Consider the following 22522-nt stretch of genomic DNA (forward strand, 5'->3'; position numbering starts at 1 on the left):
TGAAACAGGTCGATCAAGTCTTATATTTTGCGAGGAACAAACATCTCAAACTAAAGAGCCACACATTAATTAGAGGTAAATTAAACCTTTGCAACAATAACTGTCTGTCGCGGTGAGTATTCAATTGATTCTAGCCTGAATAACTATTCCCATTAAAGAGCAAATAAAACCACTGATCAGAAATGCACTGATATCAAACGTTAGGTGAAAATCACTATTTTTCATCACTAGTTTACATTTCTATAGATTCTTTATACAAGTTTCTCATGTGATTGCAGTATCAGTTACACAAATTTGGACTAGTTTTTTTAATGAAAAAGAAGCTATTAGAGTGAACCAAAACAGTTGGTTCATAACCAACCCCCCTTTCACACAGTCATCTGACACATTATTTTTTAAAAATTCATTATAGACACTTTACAGATGTACAGAAAGGAGATTTTATTCAGAGCCACATTATTTCCAGCAACCATTGAATTACTTTACAATTGACATTAAAAAAATTAAGTGAAAATCATCATTTTTTTCAGAACTAACAAACAAGGTTCTGCTGAGATGACCGTATCAGGTACACCAAACTGAGTTAGTCATTTTAATGGAATAACAATCCACTGAATTATGACTTCATCCAGTATATTCACCCAATGTCAGGCAGGATTTTGGTTCACTAGTAGACGCTTGTTTCTCCTAATATATTACTGAATGAAATCTGTGAACTAATGATTAGTTTTCATTTGGATCTTGAAAGGCAAGTGTGTTAGGTGCACATTTAGAAGGGACGGACCATAAGGACCCAACCAAGTAAACTCTAACCAGCTGAAATTACACTGAAATATTGCTTATTTCTGACTTTATTTGTTTTAATCTTGTTTCCTCTCTCCAGTCATTAAAGTCAATCTTGATCCTATGTCGTACATTGAGAACACTTTGTATTTGTGGTCTCTGTACATTTTATGACTTCAGTGAAAGAAGAGTTCATTCTAAAGCAGTGTTAATCTTAGTGTGTGTTTTTTTTCTCTATGGGTTTCCCTTGAGAGGCAAAGCATGTCAGCGCACAGACGGAGAGAGCTGGTAGTTTGGTTAGTTTGTGGAGCTCACAGCTTGGCGTAGTCCTTCAGGATGACCTCCAGTTTCTGACTCAGCATAATGTTCCCTCTGACCTTCAGCTTGCCAGAGAAGAATGCCTAGAAAAATGTAACAGACATACATTTTTTACATGTATACATTTTTCAAGAAAGCACAAAATCTCCTGTTCTTTCTTGCTGGTTAGCCACTAATCACACAGTGAGTAAAATGGGGCCACAGGGCCTGCAGCTAGCACTAACATACAAACGACAAAGCAACTCGCAAGGGCAAAAGAGAATGTCACCATTGGTGCTCTGGCAGCAGAACAATGAAATAAGATTCATAAATTTCAGAGCTGAGAGATGCAGCAGAAAAGTCTCTTTATTGGGTGAGATGAACTGCTGATGATGTGCCACACTTTACTCGACTAGAATCAATCAGGGGACGGGGTCGCTGCATCATTTTCAACTCTAACTACTTATCCTTCTCCAGCTGCTCCTTTTCATCGTCGATGGTGGAAAAACACCCTGCCTCAGGGAGCTTCAGCACCGCAGCCTGTTGACGCTCTCTGTTAAATGTGTGCGCGCGCACACACACACACACACACCCTGGCCTCAGATCGATATGAAGCGCTCTAGGAAGCATATCAACCCTGTACAGTGATGGCCACTCCCTCTGACAGATGAGATGGTCCGGACATAACAAGTACCAACGATTGATTAGCCGTGCTGAGTGCTTTCTGAACTTGGGTTGATAGATCATTTTATTTCCTTCTTTTCTGACATGATGATATCAAGATAAGTCATCGGCGCCTTCAAAGGAACTTTTGCTTGAAATAAAATGTACAAATGGGATTTCATCTAGAAAAATTTTTTTTTTGAAGAAGAAATTAAATCATTTAAGTATCTGTTTTGCTATAAACTGAAATGTTCCCTTTTTGAGCGTCCATGTGAAGCAGATCATCAACAGATTCATTGTGACTAAATAGGTCTGACTAATTGTTTGTTACCTTCTGAGGGTTGAGTTTCCCCTGCACCACCTCCATGAAGTCTTCATCTGACACGGTGAAGGTCACATCCGCCTTCCCACTGTAAGAGCCTTTGTGCAAGGAGCCGCTGCCGTTCTTCAGATCGATTGCTGGAGGAAGAAAAAGTGAAAAGGTAAAAGATGGAATAAATCATGAACACTTGACTAAGTGTTTCACTGGCGTGGTCAGCTTTATCTTCACAACTTACCTGTGAGTTACTCTGTCGTTTACACCAATGTTGTCCTAGTTTTACTTGTTTATTAGACAGCTTGTTGGCAATATCAGTATCTATCAACTTTACAGCTCATAATGATAGTTCAGTCTTTGTTTCATAGGCCAGTGTCACAATGCAAAATGAGCTAATGGTGTGGGTAATTGTGTTTGTATAGCATTCAGTACACTTACTCCACTGTGCAGCGTTATTGCCGGCTTTGGTGATCTCCCAGCTGAACACAGCATTCACCTTCTTGACCAACTCTGAGCCTGAGTCTTTAATTCGACGCCCAATCTCTGCAAACACTAGCTCACTCTGAAGGCCCCCTGCCTGCACAAAGAAAAGAAACAGATATTTTAACATTGCAGGTTACAAATTAATTACGTCTGAATTATCTACAGTACAACAAGGAATGGAACTTCAGGGCTCAGTGAAGGAATGTTGTCATTTTCAGGCCGACATACTTGAGTGAGATTTTCTGGAGGATCCTCTGACGCACCATGTAAATCCACATAGGCGCCAGCCAGCACGACAGCATCAGTCTCCTTCACCTGGACCAAAGAGAAGAGCGCTAATCAGAACAGACGCGTGCAGAAAATTCACAAAGAATGGAAAACAGCACTGAAACGATGAAGTCAATAAGTGTGACTATCTACAAATGTGATTATCTGATATAATCCACAGGAAATACTGACTTTGCACTGGATGTGGATTCTGTTGCCCTCCTTCCACATCTCAGTCTGTAGCATCTGACCGGGCATCACCGGCTTTGCAAAGCGAACCTGAGAAAGAGAGACGGGATTAAGAGAGGGTGGCGGAATCGATAGATCCGTATTTAAATGACTGCATAACATTTGACCAGATTTGATGAATGCTAAATAATTTAGTTAATAGTTTCTGTTTAAAAAAAATAAAAAATCTCCAAATGAATGCAACAAAAATGCCACTGCAGAACACACCTGAACAAATGGTTCTTGCATATGGCCAAATAACATGTATGTTAGGCTTTAAATAACAGGTAATGCTTACTTTAATAGCCTTGAATCTGGAGGGGTTGTTGTTGGCGAACTGCTTGAGGACATGTCTGGCAGCAAAGCCAAATGAGCACAATCCATGTAGGATGGGAGCCTTGAAGCCTGCTCAAAGAGCATTTTTGAGTACAGCACGTTTAAGTATAACTGAGATCAAAACACATCACTTGACCTCAAATTCCCAGGGAAAGATTTAATCTTGAGCAAAATAAAAAGATGAATTCTTTTGAAAACGACACCCATCAAGCCATAATAGGCTTCCAGACTCTCACCTCCCATGGCAGCAAAGCTGGGGTCTATATGAAGAGGGTTCCAGTCTCCACTCAACCGATACAGGGCCGCCTGTAACCGCAGGGGACACAGATATTGTTTAGATCTATATTTAATTCATAAACCCCTGAACTTTTCATACACGGATGTGGAATGAAATTAAATTATTATGAAGGCAACAGAAGAGCTACCTAAAATAAAAATGTCTTTGAAGTGATACAGTTGCAGTCATTTTGAATTGCTTAAGGGATTTCATTTTTTTATTCCTTTCTTTTTTATTCTCTGATGCATCTTTCTTATAACTGTGTGAGACCTTCTTCACATTTTGTGTAAGGTTATTTCAGAGGCACGAAACATTCCGTCCCATTTTCACCCACATACAGCATCATTATTGCAGCAAATTTATTCTGCAATTAAACCCACACACACGCGCTCACTTGGTCTCTTGTGGTCGAATCAATCACCACAGCATCTGGTGCCCGTTTAGGTGGAGGAAGAGCAGCCTGAAGGAAATAAAACACAAATGATGTAAATCAAATATGAGGCGGCTAGCATATCCCAATGTCTGATTTTTCAACTCAAACATGGAATACAAACTTTGGCTTTCTCAGAGGTTCTCTTCCCTCCAAACCCTCCGGCTCCGACCACAAAAACTGAAAACTGGTTGTAGCAGATCAGCTCGTCGCCGCCGTAGGTGTTCACTATGAAACAACACGAATGTGACATAAGTATTCTTTATTCATGTAGATTCAGCAATAACACGGTGAAATACAAGTGCAAAGGCACATTTCAAAGTTCTGCAAAAAAACATTTCAGAAGTTATTATCATTTATAAGATCTTTGTATTATCGTTACTGCACCATTTATGTAAAAGCAACGCATTAATGTAGTGGAGCTAAGTTTAACTATTTAACACAGTTTGGGGTAGTTTCATCTATAAAAATCCATCATATTTAATAAAGTCATCAAATAAAGGAGCTGTACTCAACATTCAGAACATTATATAGCATATACAGTATGTAAATATATAGTGGAATAATAGCATCCTGTGCAAAGAATGAAGTCACTCTCCCTCTGTGTGTGTTGTAATCCGAGTTAATAATCTGTCCTGCCGCGTTTGTATGTGGCCGTGAAAACGTGCGTATAACAGTGCGTATACCAATAAACAAGGAAACTCCTGCTTTAGCCACATTTCCTTATCACAGCATATTTATAGTAAACAGGAGCAGGAGGACAGAGCCACATGCAGGCTGACTGTGAAGAGACACTTAGCAGCTGTCAGGAAGAATCGAATCAATGGTTAATTTCATTAGGTCAATTCAAAACACAACCAGGCACAAAGATAAACAAAGCTGCTTCTGCAGGACGTTACTATGAGTAATAACTTTGCTTTCACTCCGGGAGGATAACAGAAGCTGACTGGTTTGGTGTGTATGAAGATGTGAATCCTCAGGGAACCTCAGGTCCCATGTTATTTGTTTTAAGTCGATTAATTATAAATCAGAGTGGTTCCAATATCATCTGTTTCTATGGGACTGTCAAAGAAAATTATGAGCCGTTCTCAGTCCATTATTTCAGTCCCTGCAGACGCAGACTGAAAATTAACTTTTATTAATTCAGCCTGAGAGGCAACTTTCAGGAAAATGCACATTAAAGTGATGGAGACAAATGAATGTGGAATAAATATACTTTATGATAAATGTTGTGCACCCTGGAGGGACAAGAAACTCACCATCCAAGAGGATGACGGCCCCCGACCCTTTGTCCAGCACGTCTGCTATGGTGGCCTCAGAGGTCAGTTCACCTGCAAAGGTATTTGAGGCATTTACATTCTGCTTTAATAACTGTATCATACTTTAGGTAAGTACTGTAATTACTTAGTATTACTTAAATCATAACATGACTGTGCACTTGCATTATCTTTATCTTTGAGTTCCAGAGCTAAGCGTCCCTGACTTTAATCTACAACTCCTTTGATAACTGATTTATCACAAGTCCATTTTCAAGCAAAGATGCTAAAGGTTCTGTTCAAAATCACATACAGTACTAACATCCAACAACAAGTATGACATAAAACTGAGTATGCAGTGTGTTCCAACTGCACAGTATGTGGGTTTTGTGTAGTGGTCTTCAGATATGGGATAGCTATATAGCTGATATTTCGAGAGCAGGTCAACTGCTGTCCGATACATAATGTAGACATCGTAATTTTTTCGATCAAATACAACAATTTAATAATAACATGAAATGAGACACAAAAATACTACTACTTCATTTTTAACTGAATTTACATTTATTTAACACTGTTATTGTCTGCATTGTCTCTGTTTAGTCTGTGTTTAGTTGTAGGCTATGACTTGCAGCGTGGTGACAGACACACACCCAGAACCTAAACTGCACACCTCCTGTCCAAACATCCTGTGTTGTCACATTGTTGTGAGAAATTACCCTTCAGGGCTTTTTGTCAGGAATCTTTGGTTTGGTCCACTTTGTGAGTCACAATTTGAAAAAAAGGGTTCAAATTTGTTTTGTTTAACACAGAAGATGATATAAAGATGGTTACATCTTCAAAACAGCAGCAAGTGTTGTTAAACAACTTTCTGGGTTCTTGATAGATGGTCAGGGATTTATCTTTAAGAAAATCAAAAGCTTCACTCTTGAATGTGACTTGTAATGATATACATAATTTCCTCTGTTTGGATATGTTATTATACAGAAGGATAAAAACCCACCATGGCTTATGAGGTAAATTGGTCCAAACTAGAGATCCTATACTTAGAGACATGATAAAAATGGCAAAGATTCAATCTAAATGATCTATTAAACTCAGTCTGCTCCCAATAATACGGCATACAGTTTCATACAATAACATAAGTCCAGGTAAAATTACTCTAAAACAGAATTTATTATACTTGTCATGTAAAATCTACAGTAATTACATTAAGTGCTTATATACAATAAGCTTTAATACAGTAGCAGTGAGGGCAATACCTGAGGTTGGTAAAGGTTTGTAAAGCTCCAGATACTGCTCTCCATGCAATACCTGTCACACAACATTAGAACAGCTGTGATACATAACCATACCTACAAGCCTCATTAGCATGAATAATGTGTGCAAGACTGTACACATGCACCATATGGATAAAAAAAAAATATGCATATGACAGCACACGCACACGCACACACACACACACACACGCGCACACACACACACGTTAGTGTTTACATGTAGCTTGTCTAACCTGTGTGAAATCAATGTTGAGTCCAGGGATTGAGGACAGCCCGCCATCCATCATGGCTGCCTGGGCGGGAATGACCCCGAATGTGGGGAGGCAGCCGAAGTCTTCATGGCCTTCATACAGGAACCTACATAACATTTTAAAGGTCCCATATTAGGCTCGTTTCCAGGTTCATACTTGTATTTTGGGTTTCTACAGCAATATGATTACATGCAATTACAGTCATTAGCATAAAAATACACAGATACACACCTAAGATGGTCTGGGTCCTTGGTGGACATGCCAACCCCCAACGCATAGAGGACACACTGGGTGTGGTTGAACCTGAACGCGGTCGGTGGTAGTTTTTGTCCCACTGCCTCAGTCTGAGAGGAGAGAGGAGAGGAGAGTTGACTTTTGAAAGCTCAACAATAGGAGCAGATAAAGGAAAAGTTATCTTGTAATTAAGACAGAGGAAAATAATGTGCAAGTCTAAGGGTTTTCAGCAAAGTAATAAAGTGTGCAGCATTGTAGATTAGCTCCACAGCTCAACCCCTGAATACAAATGCTTTAATAAACACTGCACGTACAGTCACAAATTAATCAATCTTACCATAAAATATAGGTGGAACATAGGCACTAATAGAATAAATAATTAATCTCCACCTTTCTGAACTGTTGAAGTATTTATAGCTATGCCAGTAGTGTGGCTTTAGGGATGGCAATGTCAGTCAGTCAGTCAGTCACTTGGGTTCAGACTGGAATGTCTCTAACTAATAGATGAGATGTCATGAGATTCTGTATAGACATTCACCGTCCTCAGAGGATGACGCCCGGTGACTGTGGTGATTCTATGACTTTTCAACTAGCGCCATTAGTAGGTTCAAGTTTTTACTTGTGCTATGAAATATCTCATATTGAATGAACCTGGAACATCTGGAATTCGAATGGATTTTGTGATCTCTTGACATGCTAAACTAATATGGTGAACATGGTTATACTTGCTTAACATAGTCATTATGAACAGTTTAGTAAGTCGACGTTAGCATTTAGCCCTAAATAACCATATACATTAAGAAAAAGTAAGTGGCTATAAATTCTTAGACTTATTAGGAGATGATAAAAAGAGTTAAAGCAATAAATCAACACACTGAGGAATAGTAGATCTATTTCAATTCAGAATTTTAAAGTGATTTACAACTACATATATTGTGAGGGACAAGGAAAAAAATTGATTAAAAAAAGACAGCTATAAGTAAAGCAAATACAAGCAAAAACCTCAACAGCAGCAAATAAACAGCTGGCATGATGTCAGTTTGATTCAATTTGTGATCATCAGAAGTAATTACTTTGAGGACCTGTGGGATCTCCCTGAGTTAAGAGGAATCAGCAGTTCAGAAATGTTCTCCTGGGCCGGACCAGGCAGAGCTTTGTAAGAGATCAGCAAAAAAAGGGACCCTAAAACTTACTGGTTGCCAGAGCAGAGAGGCCCGAAATGGAACGATGTTCGATTTGTGCACGCACTGCTGTTAAGGGGCAGTGTGAAAATGGGCTGATCAAAGTATTGCAGTAATCGAGTGTTGATGACACAAAGTCGTGAATGCCTTTAAAGCTCAGGAAGGTGAGAACGCTGTATTGTAAATGTTTTAAAACCCTTATTAATCCCAGATGAGATCCTTTGGTAGAGCTTTTTTTGATACTTCAAGACTCAAACTGATCATGAATTTTCCATCACAGTTCCTTTGGGATCTGAAGAAAACAAAAGTCGTTACAAAATTGATACATTTATTTTAATTCTTAACACTCATTTCTACAATTCATTTAATATTTATGTTCATCTATCTCTGATATCTGCCTTATTTATTTTAGTCTTAATGCTGAAGCATTATTAATTTTAATTTTTGCAGGGCTGCAGGCAGAAGTTTAAAAATACATTTTATATTTTATTTATTCAGGTAGCCGTTCAATTCTATTTTTTTTAAGTTTCCTCTGGTAATGAACAACTCCTCAAGACTCCTCACTAAACTTACTAAAAGAAACTATCTTAGAACAATGAGCCTTGTGCGAAAAGCAATTTTCGAACAGATTTTCTCTTATTCTTGTTTGTATCCAAGATGTGTGTTTCTGGGATTCACCAAAGTTTTCTAATTTTTGCTCTCCTCTGAGGTTAGAGAGAAGAAGAAAAATCTTGTTTTCACAGTCCACCAATTGTCACAGTCAGGCATTTTAGAGGACATAAACAAAAGAAAAACAAATTTTAGTGGAAGGGATCTTTAAGCGCTAATAATAATGTCTAACAATAGGAATAGGATAGGAAGAGGCTGAAAGGGAAGATGAATCCTGGTGAGTTTTCAGGGATATTAAATCCACTTCTTCAAGCCAGAATTAGGCCAAAATAACACAGCAATGATGGCAAGCTTTAATGCCATAGACTCTAAAACTCTAGTGGAAACAGTGACAGATCTAAAGCCATCCACCTGCTGTCTTGATGCTTTACCTACCAACTCCTTTAAGAATGTTTTTGACTGCCTATCAACAGACGTATTGCAAATAATTAATACCTCTATTCAATCAGGCAATTTCCCAAAGGCCTTCAAAACTGCAGCTGAGGACAAAAGGGTGATGCTTGTCTTGAGGCTTAATTGTAACAAAATTGTGTTCAAAATCGCGCAATGCACGCACGCACGCACGCACGCACACACACACAGCGGAGAGGACACTGATACCAGAGACAACGTGCAAATCCTTTAACATTTTAGGTACTGAATCGTAATATCATGAAGTACCGGTAAGTAAGTGAGTAATATTAAAGCCTCACATGATGTAAAAGCAGAGAGTTCACCAAAAGTGAGAGAGGTATCAATTTAAAAAGTGAACTAGTTTCTACCATATATACACGTTACGATGAAGGATGCTGATATGAAAGTAAAGTTCACCATGGGGTATTATTTAAGTTTTGATGCTCTTAGCAGAAGAAACATCACATAACAATTGGGCAAAATATTAAATTTCTACATGGAGTTAGTCGATAATTATACTGTTCATATTTCAACAATTATCATATTGCTCCATCCTCCACACTGCACTAAACAAAGCATTCATTCTGACTAAACTTTCATTGATTCATCAGCTATTTCTTTTATATTGTGGGGAAAACACTCACAATAATAGTTTGTAAATATTTGTAGAATTTAGACACAGTGCAGTTCAGTAATCTGTTTGAGTAATATTACATATACAGATTTATCTGTTGACATAGTCTCACGATTGCATGCTTCAGCCAGCTCAACAGAACATGTCGGCCATTTCTGTGTATAATTATTTCATGTGATACAATTATACTTGTGGCTCAATGTTTTATTAAATCAACTCAGCCATGTGTGAACTGTAGCCAGTGTAGACACTTTCTGTGATTCAATGATAGGGGAACACAGTGGAGTGAAAGAACACCCAACCACTTGGCTGTCTCTGCACTGAGCTGATCTGTGTTGCCACCTTTCGGCTGTAAAATATGAAATGGTGATGCATTAGACATCAGGAGGAGCTACGCTGAGAAGGCTGTTATCATCCCTGACTTCGTACAATGTGGTCGTATTAGACATCAGGAGAAGCTACGCTGAGAAGGCTGTTATCGTCCCTGACTTCGTACAATGTGGTGGTATTAGACATCAGGAGGAGCTACGCTGAGAAGGCTGTTATCATCCCTGACTTCGTACAATGTGGTGGTATTAAAGACTCAAGTTGCCATGTTTGAAACTGTCTGAGATTTTACAGCTCCACACTTTCAAAAGTCATCATCAACCAACCGTTACAATCGCTAGATGCAGCCTCAGTAGGAGGAATGAAGGGAGCATAAGCAAATGAGCTGGAGAGAAATATTGGTGAGAATATCTGCAGAGGCCAGAAAATAATGAAGAAATAAACGCAAAGGGTAAAAGGAGGAGGAGGGCAAGTGAAGTGGATGAGTAAGATACAGTAAGCGAGAAAGAAAAAACGAGTAGGTATAACAGGTGGATGCAAATTATACTCAAGTCACAGTAATATTTTCTGTAACTAGGACTTCCTTTCTTTGCATATCCTAGTTTGATACCCAGGTCTGACATGTTTCTTTATTATGGTTCCTGCAGAGTTCACCATGTTAAATTAAAGAAGTGTTCACATGAATGAAATCTAATACCCGTTTCACGATCATACCGGCCAAAACATGACGTAAAACCAGGAGGGACGATAAGACGTTGTTTTTCAGTACTTCCTAGCAGTACATAACAATAATCCCTAATGAAAGAATTAATCACATTAATGCAACCTGGACCCAGATAAGCAGCAGAAAATGGGTGGATGGATTAATCACATAAAAATTGTTCATTTAATTATTTTTAGACTTTTTAAGACTTGCAAACCCTGTAAATGACTGCCAAAGAAAAAAAGCATCTACTCACAGGATTGATCCCTGAAGCCGAGGCTGCAGAGGTGGCAGCAGCTGTTGGATTGGCACCGACTTCTTCCTCAGACTCCACTCGAGACAGCTCACTCACAATTAACTGTAGAGACTCTACACAAAGGTGAGAGACGACAGATGAGTAGGAGAACACCAGATAGGTGTGCCCACTCTCCTATACATATTTCCATCATCCTGAGATCGTGTGAGCCAATCACAGCCATTTATCTCATGTGGGGTCGGTTTAAGGTGATGACTAACAGCGTCACCAACCTGTCTGCAAGTCCCTTCAGCAGTTTTTCAAGCTCACAAAACTCAGATCAAACTGTCAAACTAGGATAAATATGACTCGATATTTTGTTACATTATTGCTTATTTCTTGCATTAAATGTTTTCAGAAACGCATTTTAGTGTGCTGTTTAGCTGTAATCTGAGAACGTTTGTGGGACCTGGGAGCCACTGTTTTCCACTGAGCAAGCACCGCTGTTTTGTTGCTGTGATTTGTTGTACTGTAGGTCACGTTTCATGGCTCTGATTCGTTATAGGTCTATCCAATTACTTAAGACTACCAATTGTATTGTATTCATGCTTGTTACAACTCTTTATTGATAAAATGAAATTGTTGTCAAATTGTGATCACACCAAGAGACCTTGATGATTTATCAATAATATGGATGTTTTCATGTAAAATCATGATTATACAAACATTTCTCTGCTGGTGCCTCTGATGGAAAGACGATTTGTTCATGCATGGAGTTCATCAGTCCGATAACTTTTGCAAGAATTTGCATTTAAGTAAAGTTAAATAAACTTCCAGGGAGATGCTAACACACGTTTAAAAAAATCCATTCTAACACAAACTGATCCAGGAGCAGCTTTAAAATGGATGGATGGAGGTGAGATCCACATGCGTTAAATAAACATGAGCAGTTCTCTATTATAACCTTAATCATTTACATACCAAAGACTTTGAGTCCATACTTTGTTATCTCAGTTTGCCTAAAAATAGAATACTGTATGTATAGACACATCCACCCAGGTAGCACAAGCTATGATATGCAGATTCTGTCAACACAAACAGAGGAACACAGATAAGTCAACGGAGGAACAGAAACAGAATGAGACTGGGAAGACCACAGCTACTAATTACCGTCACTCAGTGGTAGGCAGTTACAGAACAGAGGCAGCAACAACTCTCTGTAATAAGCTACAAATGAGGAGGCACTACAAAGTCATGCTAATGAGGCCAGCTAGCCCTGTGGGATTGCCACCCTTGTTCAGTTAATGTTAACACAGCTGCCCTTTCCTCAAATGTACATCTGGGAGCGTGGAAAGGGATGGACAAGCGAAAAAATAATCAACATTTGCCACGCTCTTGTTTGCATGAGACCTTTCAGGAACAACCCTAAACATCATGTTCACCCTCACTTCTTTCTTCCGTCTCATTCGATTGATCTCTTCACTCATCTTGCTCTCAGTAACTCTTTTTTTAACTCTTTTAGTAACTTTTAACTGCAAATTTATTACTGACTTTTTCATATCAGATCATAGTAATCTACCAATGTCACACACTGTCATACTAAAATAGCTGTCAACAGCCCAATAATAAAGATTAAATCTTGCATTCCTTTGATGTTCACTTCATGGTGCTGACTGAAACTCCACAAAAAAGGACTGAACTGCCTTGTATACAGTTTGAGGTAGCAAGCTACAGTCGATGTCGAAGTACTTTCAAGAAGCTAGGTCTATCCCCTAAAATGCTTTTTTAAAACATGAAAGATTATGGTTACTTTAGAGTAATAATAGGCTTTATTTATTTATTTATTCTAATAATAATACTAATAATATGATCTACTCTGTAGAGCACCTTTCAAAATCCACATTTGAAAGTGCTTCTCAAATGCAGCATCACAAAACAGACAAGTCAAAATCAGGTTTTAAAAGAAAACGTAAAAAAAGATGACTGACTCAGCTGAGCTGATTTACCACAGAGTTAAGTGACACAAGGCCAAAGAGCAAAATGTAAAATTAGCATGCTTACTTTATTGGTAAGCATCTGATGGCTTTATGACTTAATAATAACATTCAGCGTAGCTATGCAACGATCTGCAATCAGAATAATTCTCACTCAACACAGAATGAGTCAAACAAGTGTGAAAGCAGACCGGCAGGGTTATGACGGAGGGTAGGATCCAACTCCAATCTGGACTCAAATAAAAAATCTGTGTGGTCTTAACAGATATTATCAAGTTCACAATGAATAAATGACTATTCAAGATGAAATTAATTTCATGAATTCTATTTTTTTGGTTTACAGTCTCATATAGACAACTAGAACACATGAAAAGCTTAACATGACATCTACTGCATGTGTGTGCAGTCCAGTGTACACCAATGCATGTTTTTGTAGGTTGTGTATATGAGCGTGCATTCAGCCCATCACTGACCTTGCACGTTTGTCGGCATGGTGGAATCTGTAAAATCACATATTTGGTCCCACTGGTCCCTGACAGCCTCAGGGGTCATGGGTTGGTTCTTCTGTCTCACAGTGCGACCCTGAGAGCGCTCCCATCGCACTGCACACATGGACACACACAAATAAAGAGGTTGCTGCATGGTGAATATGACACACATACAGTCGGAGTGAACCAGGGGCTAATGAATATCATAGATGCATACAGACATTTCCTCAGGAAAAAATACACACAGTACTCACATTTACCAATCCAGCCTGCACCAGTCTGAGGGGAAATGAAACATAAGAAAAAGATATCTGTCTTTTTATTTATGGAGAATGGCTATGTCAGTTGTACATTACTGTTCTCAAGAAAACAATAGATACAAATCTAGAGGCAGTACAGTGGGAATGGGATTATACTCATCTCATTGAAGAGAAAGAAAGAAAGTGGGTCTTCTTGTCTACCTCAAACAGTGCTCCATTTTCTTGGCATTGTTCATGACAGAGCCAGAGGACCAAGGGAGCAACATACTCAGGCTTCAGAGATGCCACAAGGTCTAAATAAAACAAAACATATACAAATACAGTACAGCCTTTTTTATTGCACAAGAAAAAGGGAGCTTCTGCCTCAGGCCCTGTTTGGTCATTAGTGTATTGTTAAAATGATGCTGTGTTTACTTAATGTGCTCGTTTTAAAAATACTACATGGTTATTATAGACAAGCCTCAAGCATTTGACCTCTTTCTACAAAGCTTACATGAATTACAAATTGCTGTTTATTCGGAACCATTTTCAAAAGGATATAGGGAAACAAATAGTAGGAACGTAGTTTAAAATACCTTTATTTTTGTATAAAACTGGTATTAACGTATACAATATGCATATTATGAATCAACATCTTCTGAAATCATTCTCTTAATTTGTCAAAAGCCAGGTAGAGATTCTTAAACATATAATCAGGCACAGGCTTTAAAGTCCTGTTAAAGATTTATTTCTAGGCACCATATGTGTGGTGAAAATATCTGCACCCTTCAATCAACAAAACATGGTGGTAAAAGAACAGGGCGTTCTGTTTCACTGCTCCCTGCAATGTTTAGCAAGATTAGTTTTGTTTTTTGTTTTTCAAAAAAAGCCTGACTCAGAGAAAGCCAACATATGGAACCGAGTCATTTACTAAGGTGAGGCCATCCTGTGACAGTTGGCACAGCGCAGTGTGACAGATGCTACTGTAGACCAGCGCAGCAGGGAAGCAAAGCCATTCCTCTAATTTGTCACTTAATACCCCTGTCAACAGAGCTGCAGTCACAGAGCATGCACAGTATGCTCACGATGTGCAGACATTTACAGATACTTGGTTTGATGGGTTAGAAAAACATTCCCCATCTTTATGGCCTCATGAGATCCTCTTAAAGCACAGCAGAGAGTGCTAAAAAACACTTCCTTTTTATATCACTGACAAGCTGTCATTTTGAAGGCTGTTGTTTTAGTTTTTGTTTGATATAATGTTCACAGGTGACAAAATACTAAGTGTTTATGAGCTTTTCTGAGCTTTATTTCACTGTGTTCACTGGGAGTTTCCAATGCTGCATTACCATCAGTCTTAAGAAATATTTTTAACATGAAAAATAAGATGTTTCGTTAGCATACTTACTCATGCATGTATGTAGTATTTGGAAGAACAGCTAACACCTACGGTAAAATAAGGAGGCCAGAGCTGCCGGTTTAAATCTAGGACTGACACATTAAAACTTTTAAAACACTTACAGGGTGCATGATTTCATCATGGCTGTTGGAAAACCCACAGTTAAAAACCCCCCTTTTTGAATATTAGATGACAAATTTGCATGTCAAACGGGAGTGCTGTTGCCTCAAATTTTGTAAATCAACATTAGATGAGATGTGCATTACATTATGCAGCTGCTCTTAAAAAAGAAAAAGGCTGTGGTTAAAATCCATTTGCCTATGTTGGTCTGTCCAAAAAAGATGGTTGTATATGTGAGAGAGTGTGATTCTAGCAGAACACCACAGTATGCATAATAGTGACCAAGTGCATGCAATTATGTATGTTGGTTAATTGCTCTGCTTACCCGGGGGCATGACAGTCTCTGTGAGGCGTGACCCAGCAACAGGAGCAATAGTGTTGCAGTGGACGTTGTACTTCCGTCCCTCGATGGCCAAGGTGTTTGCCAGCCCCAGCATGCCCAGCTTGGCAGCGCTGTAGTTGGCCTGGCCGAAGTTCCCATAGATGCCTGCGGCTGAAGCCGTCATGATGATTCTGGCCACAGACAACCCGAGGCAACAAGTCAGTAACAAGCATTGCTGTGCAGTGATGGGAGACGCAAACAGGCCACAAACACACACACATAATTTTACATAGTGGTACAGTCTTTTCATGCATGCATAAACATACGGGAGTATGCATACAGTATGTAGGCATCTAGTCATGTAAAGCTACCCCAATCAACTGTTTCATTGCAGATACAAAACTGCCCACCGTAAATGTACTCGAACATTTTACTTCAACAATTGTGAGCACAGGCTACATGCAGAAATAAATGCATTGATAGTAATCCCGGTTTGCTTCAGTCAAGCAAAAGTAATGAGGATAAGCACCACCATCACACTAACTGTAAGAGACATCTAAAACACGCTGCCTCGCTGGTTATAAGAAAGCAGTCATCTATATCACAGCACAATAAAGTAAAGTCTATGATTCATTTAATGGGGGAACTTTTCACACTATCAATTGTTATTACAAAAAAAAAAAAAAATGTTGCTACATAGAAGAGCAACTGCAAACATGCAATCTGCCTTTTGTTCACATATTAATAAGAGTATAATTATGTCTGTGCATTGCTCCATGCTTATTCACAACCTTGGCTTCTATGTCCATTCTGTCTCACAGTCACGATGCAATGAACCTTTCTACTTTTCATTTCTTTCTATTATGGTTTTACCTTTAAACACACAATTAACTTTTGCTTTGGTTGACCGCACACAAAGATTGGATTTCAGACCCATAGGAAATACACATCATTCTGAAATGTTCATGATTATACAGAATATTTGTACATTTAAAACCCTAAAAACCAACTGCATTATTTGCAACTGATTTCTACCCTACTTAATAAAAAGCTGCTCAAGGCTTCAAGGCAGCGAAACTTTCTGCAAAATGTCACTTCAATGGTCATGAACAACTGCCTTCTCCCAATCATGTACTGTAGAACAAGTGCACATGTGAAGTAGAGTAACACAGGAGCAAAGCAAAGTGTGCCCATCTTCTGCAAATTGTAATTCAGAATGTGCAAACCTCAATAGGCCTTTTTCAGGGGAAACATTTTTACTTGCCAAAGCGGGAAAGACCAGATGCTCAGTTCAGATCCAGAATGCAGCCTTTGTTTATGTTACTAGTTGCACATATGTTTGGCAGGTCAACATATCTTCACAAGCGACTTATTATGCCTTAAAACATGCCATATCTGCATACATACTCACTACCTTAAGTCAGTATAAATCATCCACTGAATTTTTCACTGAATTCAAGAGGGTTCTCCAGGGGTGAATAATCTTGAATGAGTGTCAAAACACCTTCAACTCTGGGACTTCAGACTAGTGGATATTTGAATTTTTTATGCTGTACTACTTGCAGGAATAAGATGAGCCTGCACAGATAATCCAGTATTCTTGTAGATTCATTGATTTAAACAGCGCTCAAATCGTTCTGAAATTAACTTACAGTGCTGCATAACCAAATTAAGTATTTCATTTCCATTCTTTGGGGATTTACATATTCATATCATATTTGCTGTCTTGGGCTTTTATTAGTATGCAGATTGTTTTCATTGTAACCAATGGAGCTACACATATTAAGGGGATTCAAGTGAGTAGAGTCAGAATATTTAATAATACGATGGCAGACTTGCTTTATATTACTCATTACCTCAAGTACATATCCTCAAGAGTCCACTTAAAATGGCGCACGTAGAAACCATTTTGAGTATCTCTGGTACTTTAGCTGACGTCTGAATCAGGTTTTATCAAACAGCATTTTGTGCTATAGTGACATCCCTCTGATTACAGTCCAGCAACGGTGTGTCTGCTGAGGATACTTTACCTTTGTAGGATCTAAAAACAAATCCTACCCATGTAAAAGGAGAATGGCACAGCCTTTGACAACCTCAATAGAAATTAGTAGCTGGGCTCCTTACCTGCCAAACTTTTGGTTTTTCATGTGGTTCCAGGCAGCTCGGGTCACCAAGAAGGAGCCTCTCAAGTGAACTCTCTGAATCAGGTCTGACATGGAGGGTGAGAGGAATGACACACTAAGCATGAATACACAACACACATTACACACTTCCATACAATTGTGGATCAGATAAAGCTGACAATTGTTTTTTCAACATACGTTACATAGACAACCAACCCACTTTAAAACAAATGTATTCTTTTAATATGGTGGCACGGTTTAATTATGATTAAGTGTGCCAAACGAACGGAAATAATGTGATGATATGAGACGACCCCATACAAAGTATGAGTTAATGGGCGTGAAGTGAATGTTAATATCAGAAATAATGTAATTACCCCAGTCCAAATCACTCGTCCTGGCAAAGGATCGGTCACGAAGGATCCTTGGCAAAAAAAAAAAAGAAAATCAGGGATGGCTTTTAGTCTTTTCGGTCTTTATGACAAAACTTAAGGTTCTCATTCACATAATTATAGTGACTCATATTCCAATTACGATTAAAACTTTTAAATGTCCTCTCTTAAACAGATGATGTGATTAGACCTAGGAAAAATTGTGATTATCATAGTTAAATGACTTACCCGGCATTGTTTACAACAACATCTGGATGAAAAGATATATTACAGAATTTAGTTCAAAAAGCAGAAATAACATTACAAACCAATTTAATTTAGATAATTTAATGATGCTGCACTTGTGATAAGGAATACTTACCTATTCTTCCAAATGCATCCAGTGCTGATTGGATCAATTTTTCTCCATCTTCTACAGAATCTGTACGTGCATGACAGAAAAGGTCATAGAGCTGTTTTTGACATTTTTGCATGAAACTTAAATAATTTGGTATATCTGGTTTACAAGAAGACTGAATAAATGCGTTGTTCTTGTTCGTTTAGCTTCTGGTAAAGATCTTATTCTTGGCTACATTGTTCCTTGTTGTATTTAGGTTTATAGATATAAACAATGTGCAGAGTTGGCATGACAATAGAACATTGTTATTGATTTCCGGGCTTTATCATAGCTTGAATAAAAATTATGCCAACGTTTGTATTAAATTCACCAACAAATCTGCCCTGTTCCACACTGCCTATTGAACACATTAATCAAAAAATGTTTTATCGTATATATGCAAGATGCACAAAGATGATAGGGAATCAATATAACATCAATACCTGCTAACAGCATCATCAGTGAGCTAGTAAGACTGAAAGAAATCAATATTGTGTTTGGGTCTACCCATACACAATCTAAATAATACAAGGTAAGCAAGAGACAAAAAACAGATGGAGATAACGATGTGCGGGACGAGGGAAAAGAAGACTTAAGACAAGAGTCCAAACTTCTCACCATAGTTTGCCACGGCCTTGCCTCCCTTCGCTCTTATCTCTTCCACCACCTTATCAGCCGCTGCAGAACTCTTTCCACCCCCTTTAGTGTCTGCCCCAAGGTCATTCACTTTATTGCAAAACGAAGAAAAAGATTAGCAATAATGGGGTGAGTTCTGCAATTCTCCATGAGTGATTAGGTTAGAAGAAAAGTGTAGCTAAGCTGATTTCTTGCAAGAGTTCAAGGGCAAATTCAGGGGAAGCTATTCTTTTGGGGAGGGCAAATGTTTATAAAAAAACAACTCTTACTGTGCAGTATAAAAAATAACATCATTACTGTGACAGACAATGCAACGCGCATTTCTTTACGACATGCCTCCCTTTGAGGTTTAGTTTATCCCATAAATCACTTAACTAAAGGATGCACCAATTCAACTTTTTCTCTCTTGATAATGTTTACACCTCAAGGTATCTCTGTTGATACAAAGTACCATTTCTGATACCAGTGCTCTTTTCCCCCCTTTAAAAAAAATCTTTATAACTCACAATGTAAAACTCAATGGATTTTTTGAGAAAGTGAACATGAGACCAGAGATTGCTGTGACACTAAAACTGAGTCTGCCTGCTGCGAATTTTGACTGAATAAATGCTACTGGCAGCAGAAATATACAGTACATAGTCATAATGACATTGTATTTACTTAAAGACCCTTTACTTTATTTATTGTTGAACGGTCATGTCAAGGCTGATAACCAACCCACTTAAGATCAAAATCTGTGCCGGTATCAGTCGAGTGTATTGGATTGGTGCATCCAAACTCAAACCTGAAATCAGGACGCATCTAAACCTACAGTCACCTCTATACTTTTCTGTATATGTATAATATATACAAGGATATTTGATTAATGAAACCTGAAATATGTTATGTTTTAATATACATATAATCTCATCTGTCACTATCAATAGAAATAATATTGCTGTATACACAGTATATATACACATGTATACATGCAAATGATGTACATAATCATCCAGTCCATGTTTATCCATTCATTTTGCACTATTTAACATACAGAAACACCCTTTTTCCACATATTTGTGTACACAATGTCCTGCCCTGTCTATTCTTAACCTTTATCTATCCAGCTTTAGTGTCCTTGTGCCTAGCTGTTAAGTCTATTTCTGTGTAAGTACATAGCAATGCAAAACCAGAAACTAGTGTCCAGTCCCTAACAACTCACGGAACATCTGGAATTATGCTGAGTCAAATGTCAACATGCACACTGTCATGACTGTCTCCATGGCAAAGAAAACATCGAAAGAGGTTATGAGAGTTTGCTATTAGCAGGTTTTTCACCAAGCACACAGGATTAAAGCCTGGATGCACTCACCACAGGATATCCACAATACTTGTTCTCAACAATTAGGTACAAGATGCTTGAAAATGAAGGTCCTTTATTTACCTACAACTGAGGCACCTCTTTCAGCAAAAGCCAGTGCATATTCTCTGCCAAGGCCTGCAGACAGAAAGACTGGTTAGTAAAATACCTAAGCATAAATGTACAGTACAGAATGAAAACACCCTATCCCTGCCCTCCATTCAACTCTCTCAACCTCCGCCAAAGTGTCAGGCACTCTAAATATACTGGTCCCAGATTAAGTTTACCCCCATCAGCTGCATTAACCCATAATTATTTATTCATTATTTATATCTGTATACATGCAATAGAATTATTAAATATTCTGACTCTACTCACTTGAATCACCTTAATATGTGTAACTCTATGGGTTACAATGAAAACAATCTGCATACTAATAAAAGGTATTACAAACCTTTGTGTGCAAATTACAAAGAACAATAAATCAACTGTGCAATGCACCTGTTTACTTAAATTATACTTGGTTAAGTATATTAAAAATGCATATACTTATACTGTGCAAAAGTACATTTTCAGTTCAGCAATATTATTATTTAAACTGTTGTATATCATACTGTAGCATACATACTTGTTCCCTATCTCTATTTTCCTACATACTGTACAGCTATAGTAATAGAATGCAAATACATTTTATATTCATCTACAATACCCATTTCTTACTTCTATTTACATATGTTAATAGTATCAATATATAGTATTGATATTCTATTCTGTCAACAACCACTGCTGCATGTGCCCTTTCACACACTTGCGCTGGCATCATTTTGAGCCATTGCGTCACATGTACTTTGCTCCCTGTGCTGCTCAAATGAAAATGCAGTAAATCATGTTAATTGTGTTAAAGGTAGGGATACTGTGGTCTAAGATCGTTTACTTTGACTACTTTGACGACTTTGCGACACCGTTTCGCCAGTGAAAGAATAAGCAATTAGAAAGATACCGAGATTACCTGCGGGGCAGCTTATACAGAAAGAAAATAATTGTGTAGTAGCTGCCTCATAATTTGGCTCATAGTTATGCAGCTAACAGGCTAGCATTCGGAGCTAACGTTCCAAAACCTACAGTTACCCTAGTTACAGTGAGCTGCAATAACAGCTAAGCTAAGGTTCAGCTCTGTTTGAACGGTGTTTATACCTCCTCCAGCCCCGGTGACAAGCACGACTCTTCCCTCGAATGACAAAGACATCCCTGTGAGTTATTATCCTCTGTTTCTGAACCCTGACAGCACAGCGGCTACAAGAGCAAAACACTGACAGCAGGGTGAACTTCGACAACTTCCACTTCCGCAATTACGAGGAGGGCAGTCTCAGCAGTGACCAATCAGAAACCGGGATTATCCTTCATTTTCACCACTGTTGATTTTACACATGCGGTCTTTGATATTATGTTTTAATTGGCTAATCGGTTTATTTCTTAATCGTATTAATTCACTTTGTGAATGCCTATATTATTATTATTGTTATATGTTGTTTGAGCTCACCATTAACACATTCTGTATTTTATTTAATGTTGTAAATGGTAGTTGTTGTTGTTGTTGTTGTTGTTGTTGTTTACCTGCACTTTTCTTGCCTTTTATCTTTTTGAAAGCATTTTCAAATGTTTGATATGTGTTTATTCATACCTTTTTAATTTCCATGTATTTGTTCCTATTAACTTTATTGTTTTTATTCCAGCTGTGCTTTCTTCTTATTCTCATTTTTCTTCTGCCTTGTCTGGTTTTATTTTCTTTGTAGCAGTGTTACAAGAAAGGGGTTTATATAAATTAAGCTTACTATATTATTATTTTATTAT

At 38.2% G+C, this 22522-nt stretch overlaps 1 protein-coding gene across 1 annotated transcript; it reads right to left on the minus strand.

The window, feature by feature from the left end:
• Positions 1-426: 426 nt before the first annotated feature.
• On the minus strand, positions 427-21990 carry hsd17b4 (hydroxysteroid (17-beta) dehydrogenase 4). Its single transcript, XM_083911840.1, has 25 exons — positions 21866-21990; positions 20756-20809; positions 19315-19422; positions 18682-18741; positions 18549-18570; positions 18306-18352; positions 17930-18014; positions 15809-15996; positions 14187-14278; positions 13980-14004; positions 13711-13839; positions 11265-11377; positions 7099-7211; positions 6850-6973; positions 6599-6650; positions 5340-5411; positions 4205-4308; positions 4045-4110; positions 3610-3679; positions 3336-3442; positions 3002-3088; positions 2771-2857; positions 2498-2636; positions 2075-2202; positions 427-1184 (listed from the first exon to the last, which is right to left on the minus strand). Exons 1-25 carry the CDS (start codon positions 21915-21917, stop codon positions 1095-1097), a joined length of 2214 nt encoding a protein of 737 aa, XP_083767966.1. The 5' UTR covers positions 21918-21990; the 3' UTR covers positions 427-1094.
• Between the last annotated feature and the right edge of the window lie 532 nt (positions 21991-22522).

This window comes from Echiichthys vipera (assembly GCF_963691815.1).
Source record: "Echiichthys vipera genome assembly, chromosome: 4".
Classification (NCBI taxonomy): Eukaryota; Metazoa; Chordata; class Actinopteri; order Perciformes; family Trachinidae; genus Echiichthys; species Echiichthys vipera.